The 11,854-nt window shown below is 44.3% G+C and overlaps 1 protein-coding gene across 2 annotated transcripts in view; it reads left to right on the plus strand.

Moving 5' to 3' along the window:
* The window catches only part of ARMH3 (armadillo like helical domain containing 3), a 78,583-nt gene extending 67,048 nt beyond the window's left edge, over window positions 1-11,535 (plus strand). For both annotated transcript variants that reach the window (XM_073552888.1, XM_073552889.1), the window contains exons 24-26: window positions 5,763-5,841; window positions 9,773-9,889; window positions 10,247-11,535. In XM_073552888.1, the coding sequence (XP_073408989.1) occupies window positions 5,763-5,841; window positions 9,773-9,889; window positions 10,247-10,339 (289 nt within the window). In that variant the 3' untranslated portion in view covers window positions 10,340-11,535. The remainder of the gene's footprint in view (window positions 1-5,762; window positions 5,842-9,772; window positions 9,890-10,246) is intronic.
* Window positions 11,536-11,854: the final 319 nt, after the last annotated feature.

Here is an 11,854-nt window from a genome sequence, read left to right on the forward strand (position 1 = left end):
TTACAGGGCTAATTTGCCTCTACCGCCATAACTACTGCTGCATTGCTCCTCTGCTGGTGTCTAATTACAGGGCCAATTTGCCTCTACCGCCATAACTACTGCATTGCTCCTCTGCTGGTATCTAATTACAGGGCCAATTTGCCTATACCGCCATAACTACTGCTGCCTTGCTCCTCTGCCGGTGTCTAATTACAGGGCCAATTTGCCTCTACCGCCATAACTACTGCTGCCTTGCTCCTCTGCCGGTGTCTAATTTACAGGGCCAATTTGCCTCTACCGCCATAACTACTGCTGCCTTGCTCCTCTGCCGGTGTCTAATTACAGGGCTAATTTGCCTATACTGCCATAACTACTGCTGCCTTGCTCCTCTGCCGGTGTCTAATTACAGGGCTAATTTGCCTATACCGCCATAACTACTGCCTTTGTCCTCTGCCGGTGTCTAATTACAGGGCCAATTTGCCTATACTGCCATAACTACTGCTGCCTTGCTCCTCTGCCGGTGTCTAATTACAGGGCTAATTTGCCTCTACCGCCATAACTACTGCTGCCTTGCTCCTCTGCCGGTGTCTAATTACAGGGCTAATTTGCCTCTACCGCCATAACTACTGCTGCCTTGCTCCTCTGCCGGTGTCTAATTACAGGGCCAATTTGCCTATACCGCCATAACTACTGCTGCCTTGCTCCCCTGCCGGTGTCTAATTACAGGGCTAATTTGCCTCTACCGCCATAACTACTGCTGCATTGCTCCTCTGCTGGCGTCTAATTACAGGGCCAATTTGCCTCTACCGCCATAACTACTGCTGCATTGCTCCTCTGCTGGTGTCTAATTACAGGGCCAATTTGCCTCTACCGCCATAACTACTGCTGCCTTGCTCCCCTGCCGGTGTCTAATTACAGGGCTAATTTGCCTCTACCGCCATAACTACTGCTGCATTGCTCCTCTGCTGGTGTCTAATTACAGGGCCAATTTGCCTCTACCGCCATAACTACTGCTGCATTGCTCCTCTGCTGGTGTCTAATTACAGGGCCAATTTGCCTCTACCGCCATAACTACTGCTGCATTGCTCCTCTGCCGGTGTCTAATTACAGGGCTAATTTGCCTCTACCGCCATAACTACTGCTGCCTTGCTCCTCTGCTGGTGTCTAATTACAGGGCCAATGTGCCTATACCGCCATAACTACTGCTGCCTTGCTCCTCTGCCGGTGTCTAATTACAGGGCCAATTTGTCTCTACCGCCATAACTACTGCTGCATTGCTCCTCTGCCGGTGTCTAATTACAGGGCCAATTTGCCTCTACCGCCATAACTACTGCTGCCTTGCTCCTCTGCCGGTGTCTAATTACAGGGCCAATTTGCCTCTACCACCATAACTACTGCTGCCTTGCTCCTCTGCCGGTGTCTAATTTACAGGGCCAATTTGCCTCTACCGCCATAACTACTGCTGCCTTGCTCCTCTGCCGGTGTCTAATTACAGGATCAATTTGCCTCTACCGCCATAACTACTGCTGCATTGCTCCTCTGCTGGTGTCTAATTACAGGGCCAATTTGCCAATACCGCCATAACTACTGCTGCCTTGCTCCTCTGCCGGTGTCTAATTACAGGGCCAATTTGCCTCTACCGCCATAACTACTGCTGCCTTGCTCCTCTGCCGGTGTCTAATTACAGGGCCAATTTGCCTCTACCGCCATAACTACTGCTGCCTTGCTCCTCTGCCGGTGTCTAACTACAGGGCCAATTTGCCACTACCACTTCATAACTACTGCTGGGCAATTACAGGGTCAATTAGTATCTGTGTACTCTACAATACTCCAGGACGCCTTCTTCACTGCCAGATAACTGCCAAATAGACTCCTTTACCTGTGCCAACATGAGTCATAACAAAAAGTATGCCAATGCCAGTGAAAGGAAAGCAGCTTTAGCACTATGACAAAAACAACGCTGTGCTAATGAGACTCCTGAGGAAAAACACCATCGCCTTGAGAAGATTAAGGCTTATAAACGCCGTCACCTCACACACGAATCCCCTAACTCTAAATCCATAAGATTGGCTGAAGAAGCCTCTGCACGCCGTCACCGCCGACAACAGACGGCCTCTTCCTCATCATTATTATTAGACTCACAACAGGATGCTTCCACATCAGCATGTGGAACAATTTACTGCTACACTTCATCCCATATGCCGTTCACTGACATAACTAATCAGCAATCTGTTTCTGCCCTATCAATACCACCATTCAATACCGATGCACAGTATGCCAATGCCAGTGAAAGGAAAGCAGCTTTAGCACTACGACAAAAACAACGCCGTGCTAATGAGACTCCTGAGGAAAAACAGCATCGACTTGACAAGATTAAGGCTTATAAACGCCGTCGTCTCACACACGAATCCCCTAACTCTAAATCTATTACATTGGCTGAAGAAGCCTCTACACGCCATCACCGCCAACAACAGACGGCTTCTTCCTCATCATCTATAATAATAAATGCCCTAACCAGCTTCCGGTTGTAACAAATTCCGTCCAGTTGTAACCGGTGACGTCACCACACACACACGTTAACCCTCAACACACCACACCGCCTCAACACACACTCCTCTCACCTTTCACCTCCACTCACGTCCACTCACTCTTTCACTCCACATACGTTCCTTTCTCTCACTCCGTTTCTCATACTCACACCGTCATCGTCGCTGCCCCGACATCTTCCTCCGCCGCCGCGATCCAGGATCCAGACGTTCTCCAGGCCGCCGACATGTTCTTGCGGGACGCCATCTTGGATTTCGTGAAATCCCGCGAGATTCAAGATGGCGTCGCCGCAAGAACATGTCGCTGGCGTGGACGACTCGGGATCCAAAAAGATGGCGTCGGCGAAATCTCGCGAGATTACGCCGACGCCATTTTGGATCCCGATGTCGTCCACGCCAGCGACATGTTCTTGCGGCGATGCCATTTTGGATCGGCTAAATCCCGCGATAGTCAAGATGGCGTCGCCGCAAGAACATGTCGCCGGCGAGGACGACGTCGGGATCCAAAATGGCGTCGGCGAAAACTCGCGAGATTTCGCCGACGCCATTTTGGATCCCGACGTCGTCCACGCCGGCGACATGTTCTTCCGGCGACGCTATCTTGACTATCGCGGGATTTCACGATACTCAAGATGGCGTCGCCGTAAGAACATGTCGCCGGCGTGGACAACGTCTGGATCCAGGATGGCGCCGGCGGAAGAAGATGTCGGGGATCGTGGAGCAGCGGCGATGACGGCGTGAGTTTGAGAGACGGAGTGAGAGAAGGGGTCGTATGTGGAGTGAAAGAGTGAGTGGAGATGGTGAAAGGTGAGAGGAGTGTGTGTTGAGGAGTGTGTGTGTTGAGGGTTAACATGGCAAGAGGTGTGATGCTATCGCATCCTCCCGATGCGATAGCATCGGGCCATAATCTAGTATATATATATATATATACACACACACACACACACACACACACACTATGACTTATCTCGGCTAAGATAAAGCCTAGATCCTCAGGCTACATGCACACTATGGGCGTAGCCAGGATCAAACCTGGGGGGGGGGCGGCAGAATCTCATACTGTTCCGCAGAATTTCATACTGCACACCTCAGCTGCTGCAGAACTTCACACCCCTACACTTGAAAATAAAGCCTGCACCTTAAGAAGATGTGATGAATGCAGTCTGTTTATTCCAACTATCCGTTGATGTTGATGTTACTGAAGACGAGCAATGCCTGTCCTGGGCGTCCTTTTGGGCAGCTATGAGGTGTCCCTGACTGGTGGTAAAAAAAAAAAGGAGTGTTAGTCTGTGTGCTATCCGGCTTTCATTCTTTTTGGTACAGATATGATATGGATAGCCAGATATGGATATATAGATAGAGCAGATTTCTAATCTGCTTTTGCTATTGAAAACATTATCTATGAGCTCAAAAACCTTTCAGGTGATGCAGTTTTTTAAAAAGCTGATCTGCTTTTGGAACTGAAAAATGTATCCTCAAAAAACGCAGGAAAAACGCTGTGTGTGAATGGAGCCTTAGATCAGGAATAGAACAGTCATTTATAGAACATTTCATAACTTTCCCAAATTCCTATGAAAAAATATTCAGCACATTCTGCATTGAACTACTGTACCCACTTTATTATATATTTTAGGAGTCGGAGTCGGTCCATTTTATACTGACTCCACCAAAATGAGCACCGACTCCACGACTCCGACTCCACAGCCCTGCATTATACTTTATGGATGACTATGGAGGGTGCATTTTTCTTTATGGAGGACTATGGGCTGTGCATTATACTATATGGAGGACTATGGGCTGTGCATTATACTATATGGAGGACTATGGGCTGTTCTTTATACTTTATGGAGGACTATGGACTGTGCATTATACTTTATGGAGGACTATGGGCTGTTCTTTATACTTTATGGAGGACTATGGGCTGTGCATTATACTTTATGGAGGACTATGGGCTGTGCATTATACTTTATGGAGGACTATGGGCTGTGCATTATACTTTATGGAGGACTATGGGCTGTGCATTATACTTTATGGAGGACTATGGGCTGTGCATTATACTTTATGGAGGACTATGGGCTGTGCATTATACTTTATGGAGGACTATGGGCTGTGCATTATACTTTATGGAGGACTATGGGCTGTGCATTATACTTTATGGAGGACTATGGGCTGTGCATTATACTTTATGGAGGACTATGGGCTGTGCATTATGCTTTATGGGGGACTATGGGCTGTGCATTATGCTTTATGGGGGACTATGGGCTGTGCATTATGCTTTATGGAGGACTATGGGCTGTGCATTATGCTTTATGGAGGACTATGGGCTGTGCATTGTACTTTATGGAGGACTATGGGCTGTGCATTATACTTTATGGAGGACTATGGGCTGTGCATTATACTTTATGGAGGACTATGGGCTGTGCATTATACTTTATGGAGGACTATGGGCTGTGCATTATACTTTATGGAGGACTATGGGCTGTGCATTATGCTTTATGGGGGACTATGGGCTGTGCATTATGCTTTATGGGGGACTATGGGCTGTGCATTATGCTTTATGGAGGACTATGGGCTGTGCATTATGCTTTATGGAGGACTATGGGCTGTGCATTGTACTTTATGGAGGACTATGGGCTGTGCATTATACTTTATGGAGGACTATGGGCTGTGCATTATACTATATGGAGGACTATGGGCTGTGCATTATACTATAGGGATGACTATGGGCTGTGCATTATACATCTACTATGGAGTCCCATGACTTCTATGTACGCCCCTGGTGAGTATAATGGTTTTCTTCTATACATTACAGAACAGCACAGAACGGGTGACATATACACCAGGATGGAGGACGTCTTTATGTGTATATAATTTTGTTCAGGTTGGGCGTGACCGGTCTAAATCTTGCACTGGGGCCCATCAGGCGCTAGTTATGCTGCTGTACGTGTGATAACAATGTCAGTTTGTTGCTGGGAAGGCAGCATACATTTTTTTTTTTTTTATTTGAAGGGGTGGTGCAAAAAGTAAATGATAAACTTCAGGCAACAGAAGTGCCTTGGTTACATATAAGCACTACCCCAATGCTAAAAACGTGTCTGTCACTTGATGGAAATCAGATATCGTAAAGGAGACATCCCTTCCAATTGTTGTGCGCTCAGCTGCAGAATATATCGCGTTGTGTATTGATATAAATTAGTTTTATATATATATATAGATATATTTTTTTTTTTTATCTAGGGCCATTATAAATCACTTTAACCCAAAAATAGAGTCCTACGCTGCTGTGAATCACATCTCTCAATTATCAGAGGAACAGGTAGGGTTTGTTTGTTTTTGTATGGTTTCATAATCTAAGCGGAGGCGGACCTTTCTTCCTCAGGGGTGGAGACATGGGATGTAATTACTTAAAGGGATTTTCCTGATTTAGCATCTATATTTTTTTTTATATATTTATTGTATAATGACAAGTTGAACAGTATTGAGTTTAAAAGTTGTGTCCCAACCTTCCCAGACCTTTTTTTTCTCCTGTTTTTGAATCTGTGAAAGAGTTTGTGAGTCTCACTGTAGTTTTTAATGGTATAATTTTGGGATATGCACAACATAGTTATTATTTAATTGTATTGTTTTCCAGAAGTGTTACTTTTTCATGATGCCTTATAAGTAACAGTAGACATCAAATAACTTCATTTTTCCTCATATTAAACTTTTGTGGACATAACTTTTTTTTTTTTGTATATATTTCAGAAATTACAACTTGAGGTTCAGTCCCCTATAAAGTCTAAGGCTATGTGCACACGACGTTTTTTTGCCTTTTGTAGTGAAAACCGCAGATATATCTGCAGGACTAAAGTCCTGCAGTTTTACACCTCATAATGGAAACTGCAGCGTTTCTGCACTAAAGAATTGACATGCTGCGGATTGTAAACCACAGCAAAACCGCACGGAAAAATCCGCAGCATGTGCACTGCGTTTTATTATTTCCATAGGAAATAAAGGTACTGTACAACGCAGCAGAAACCGCACCGTGTGCACATACCCTAAAAATGAAAGTGTGTTAAAAAAGTTTTATTCTTAAATACATACTGTGTGTGTGTGTGTGTGTGTGTGTGTGTGTATATACACACACACACACACACACATATATACAGCTCTGTCAAAAATTAAGAGACCACTGCACAGTTTTATAAAAATCAGCTTCTCTCCATGTCTGACAGCCATTCCATTCCAGTGTCAGTTGAATTCCAACCAGAGTACACCTCATTCTACTTCAGGTGCTTCTGATTAGGTGATCACCTGAACCAAATCTTATTTAATGAAGGAAAGTATAAAAAAAACCCTGCTGTGGTTTTCACAATCCTCCTGCAATAGGACAAGCTGGATGGCAAAACGAGTGCTAGTAATATCCCAAAAGTAATAGGAATGAAAAAATAACTTTTCACCATGCCGAAGGAGTTGAAAAGAAGAAAGTCTTGAGTGAGGAAAAGAAGGGCTCAATTCTGGCTTTACTAGCAGAGGGATACAGTGAGCGTCATGTTGCCTTCATCCTTAAAATTTCTAAGATGGCAGTCCATTACAACAAGGTCAAGCATCAGACATTGGGGACAACAAAGCTACAGACCTGCAGAGGGTGAAAACGACTTTCCATTGACCGGGATGACCGTCATCTTATTCGAATGTCACTCAGCAACCGCAGGATGACATCAAGTGACCTACAAAAGGACCCCAGACACATGAAAGCTGTGATTAACAATCATGGTTATTCCACAAACTCTTCCTGAGTTAACACATTAGTATTGTTGTTTCTAAATGATTATGAACTTGTTTTCTGAGCATTATTTGAGATCTACAAGCACTCTGCATTTTTTTGTTATTTTAAACATTTCTCATTTTCTGAAAATAAATACAAAATTTACTGCTTGGAAATTCGGAGAAATGTCAGTTGTTTATAGAACAAAAGAGGAATTTACATTTTACTCAAAAATATAAAGAGAAAAATCAGACAAACTGAACATTTTGCAGTGGTCTCTTAATTTTTGCCAGAGCTGTATATCTATCTATAGATACTGTATGTATGTGTGTGTGTGTGTGTGTATATATGTGTATATATATATATATATATATATATATATATATATATATATATATATACACACACAAATATTACAAGGGGTCAGACAATTGTATGTTCAAATCCGCTATATATATCTATATTATTTAGGAATTTATATAATTCTAGAAATATTATTAAAAAATCAACACTTTTTTTAGTAAAATATTATTATAGAACATATATATATATATATACAGTGCCTACAAGTAGTATTCAACCCCCTGCAGATTTAGCAGGTTTGATAGGATGCAAATAAGTTAGAGCCTTCAAACTTCACACAAGAGCAGGATTTATTAACAGATGCATAAATCTTACAAACCAAAAAGTTATGTTGCTCAGTTAAATTTTAATAAATTTTAAACATAAAAGTGTGGGTCAATTATTATTCAACCCCTAGGTTTAATATTTTGTGGAATAACCCTTGTTTGCAATTACAGCTAATAATCGTCTTTTATAAGACCTGATCAGGCCGGCACAGGTCTCTGGAGTTATCTTGGCCCACTCCTCCATGCAGATCTTCTCCAAGTTATCTAGGTTCTTTGGGTGTCTCCTGTGGACTTTAATCTTGAGCTCCTTCCACAAGTTTTCAATTGGGTTAAGGTCAGGAGACTGACTAGGCCACTCCAACACCTTGATTTTTTGCCTCTTGAACCAGGCCTTGGTTTTCTTGGCTGTGTGCTTTGGGTCGTTGTCTTGTTGGAAGATGAAATGACGACCCATCTTAAGATCCTTGATGGAGGAGCGGAGGTTCTTGGCCAAAATCTCCAGGTAGGCCGTGCTATCCATCTTCCCATGGATGCGGACCAGATGGCCAGGCCCCTTGGCTGAGAAACAGCCCCACAGCATGATGCTGCCACCACCATGCTTGACTGTAGGGATGGTATTCTTGGGGTCGCATGCAGTGCCATCCAGTCTCCAAACGTCACGTGTGTGGTTGGCACCAAAGATCTCGATCTTGGTCTCATCAGACCAGAGAACCTTGAACCAGTCTGTCTCAGAGTCCTCCAAGTGATCATGAGCAAACTGTAGACGAGCCTTGACATGACGCTTTGAAAGTAAAGGTACCTTACGGGCTTGTCTGGAACGGAGACCATTGCGGTGGAGTACGTTACTTATGGTATTGACTGAAACCAATGTCCCCACTGCCATGAGATCTTCCCGGAGCTCCTTCCTTGTTGTCCTTGGGTTAGCCTTGACTCTTCGGACAAGCCTGGCCTCGGCACGGGAGGAAACTTTCAAAGGCGGTCCAGGCTGAGGAAGGCTAACAGTAGTTCCATAAGCCTTCCACTTCCGGATGATGCTCCCAACAGTGCAGACAGGTAGGCCCAACTCCTTGGAAAGGGTTTTGTACCCCTTGCCAGCCTTGTGACCCTCCACGATCTTGTCTCTGATGGCCTTGGAATGCTCCTTTGTCTTTCCCATGTTGACCATGTATGAGTGCTGTTTACAAGTTTGGGGAGGGTCTTAAATAGTCAGAAAAGGCTGGAAAAAGAGATAATTAATCCAAACATGTGAAGCTCATTGTTCTTTGTGCCTGAAATACTTCTTAATACTTTAGGGGAACCAAACAGAATTCTGGTGGTTTGAGGGGTTGAATAATAAATGACCCTCTGAATAAACTTTTCACAATTTAAAAAAAAAATTAAACAAAGAAATAACATTCTTTTTTGCTGCAGTGCATTTCACACTTCCAGGCTGATCTACAGTCCAAATGTCACAATGCCAAGTTAATTCCGAATGTGTAAACCTGCTAAATCTGCAGGGGGTTGAATACTACTTGTAGGCACTGTATATATGTTCTTTAATAATTTATTATTATTACTAAATATACAACATGTATATAATTTTTTTTTTTAATTCTTTAATATTTAGCGGACTTGAGTTCTTCCAATTGTCTGTCCCCTTGTACAAATCAGTCTGCTATGAAGCCTGGCCGGTGGCTGGACTTCATAGAGTACCAAGATGGAATGCCAAGATACCGAGGACCTCCTGTTACCATTGGTAATGGAGGGCTTATCCCTTTAATGTTCTTGCGCAGACTATATCTAATGGCAGCCGCACTTTAGCGGGGTGATTTCCATCCCATAATATAATGTTTGGTGTCATTTTCCCTCTACGCTCTACATGTGACCGTCAGGTATTAGAAGTCGTACGCTCCAACTACGACACCCTGACCTTGAAACTTCAGGATGGACTCGACCAGTATGAACGATACTCCGAGCAGCACAAAGAGGCCGCGTTCTTTAAGGAGTTGGTAAGTTTGTCCCGTTATCCCATCTCCTCACATGCAGGAATCTGAGATATGAGATGATGTTTGGGGACCATATTGGGGTGTTCTCCTCCTTTGTGTTCAGGAGTGCACTGCTGCCCTTGCTCCCGAAGGGGACAGTGCGCTCCTGAAGACTGACAGTGCGCTCCCTATACCAATAGTAGAGGAAGGCTGGTCTCTGCAGCCGGAGAGAAGCACATGGATCTAGGTAACCGGCCATTATCAGACTGCAGGTAGCCGGTAACCTGATGGCTTCTGTGATATTTTTTTTTAATCTAATGTAAAAATCAATCTTATACAGGACTGCAGCCAAAACATAAGTGACCGCTCCTTATCTTCCAGGCTCGATCCATTAGCATTAACGTACGGAGAAACCTCTCGTTAAACACCCTGAGCCAAGAGACACTACTGAAAGAATTCTCCACCATCTCCTGAGACCTCCTGTAATGTTCAGTCACCGGGACTAGTGCCCACCACCATCCCCCACCAGGGGGCGACACTTGCGGATAGCACTCCTTTTCTACACAACGTTGGATTATTATGGACGGGCAAGTATTGAAGTCTCCCCCTGCGTCCGCTCCGCAGAGGATGTGAAGATTAAGCGGGGAGACGTCCTAAGATGAACTTGATTTTCCCATAAAGCTTTTCTTTTTTTGTTGAAGATTCAATGCCACGGAATACTGAGAGTGAAACGTCAGCAGGATCGGTGAAACGGAGCTCATCCCCTTATGTTTTGTGACCAATAAAACCTTCTGCTAATATAATGTTATTTTCTGTGAAGGTCGCATCTTTGGCAAAACAAGATGTGCTTCTGTGTAAATTATTTCCAAGGTCCGTATTAAGGTTCCTTCTCGTGGTGACGGATGAACACTTCAGAGGCGTTTTCTTGTTTTTGCCCCTCTAAACTTCCTAGTTGGTGTGAAGTTTGGGGTAACTCCTTACAGACCAGATAAGGCGTCCTTTATTTTGTATCTCCATCCATTAGTCAGTGGAGCGTCTCTCGCCCTGTCCTGGATTACACAGACCACCCATTAATTCCTATAGACCCTGTGTAATACCTATTATTCCCTTTGTTGGCGCTGCAGGGGCTCAAGGAGCCATCTAACAAGTTGTACAAAACTGCCGTCATATAGACAAAACGTTTTAGGCTGAGCGCCATCATCGTTGACCCAAGAGTCTGAGGGTCTTCAAAGACCACCAGAGAGATGGACGTTGTGTGGTGCATCTCCTCCTATGTAGCCAGTGTAGGGATCATCCCTATTACTTGCCTGAAGCCACCAGGAAAGAATAAGTTTCCAGCCGTGAGCCGTGCACTGGTCCGCCCGGTCCACCGCCGTCTCGTGGTCAGTCGGTCCATACAGGTGGGGGTTAGGTCTTCCAGCTGAACTTTTGGTGTTTTAATTTATTGCTTTGTGTTTCTTTTACTCCTTTCTGTCCTGTATGTTATAACTACTAGAATTTCTGTCTTTTATTTAATCGATCATGTATAAGATTCGCTCCAGAAGTTTCCGCTACCTGGAGATGTGATTGGAGAGATCTGCCTTCCTGTATTCAGGGTAATTGATGATGATGATGATGATACCGTGACCTCCAGAAGGTGGAAATAAAATCACAACTTGTCTTCTACCTTATACTGACTAATGATCTCAATTATTATCTGTCGGGTGACCGGGAAGCAGTACGAGTCGCTGGAAGGGCTCGCCGCCGGCGGTTTGGTGTCTGCCCGTCATATCACATTCGGAGACGCCCCCTGTCTGTGACAACGCCGGCTCCACGCTCAGCTACTGCCCACCAAACTGTCAGTGGAGTGTGAAGACCTGGAGATTGCTCCAAAACTGTTGTGTGTTTCTGTAAAAGTGGATTCCTCCTGATCTGCCGATTATTGAAGACATCAATTCACAGAAAATTATTAAGCTTGTGGTTTTCAGTCAACAAGTTTCGAAGTGACAT

The sequence above is a fragment of the Dendrobates tinctorius genome, unplaced genomic scaffold (genome assembly GCF_039654945.1).
Source record: "Dendrobates tinctorius isolate UK_male_01 unplaced genomic scaffold, ASM3965494v1 ptg000196l, whole genome shotgun sequence".
In the NCBI taxonomy this organism is placed as follows: Eukaryota; Metazoa; Chordata; class Amphibia; order Anura; family Dendrobatidae; genus Dendrobates; species Dendrobates tinctorius.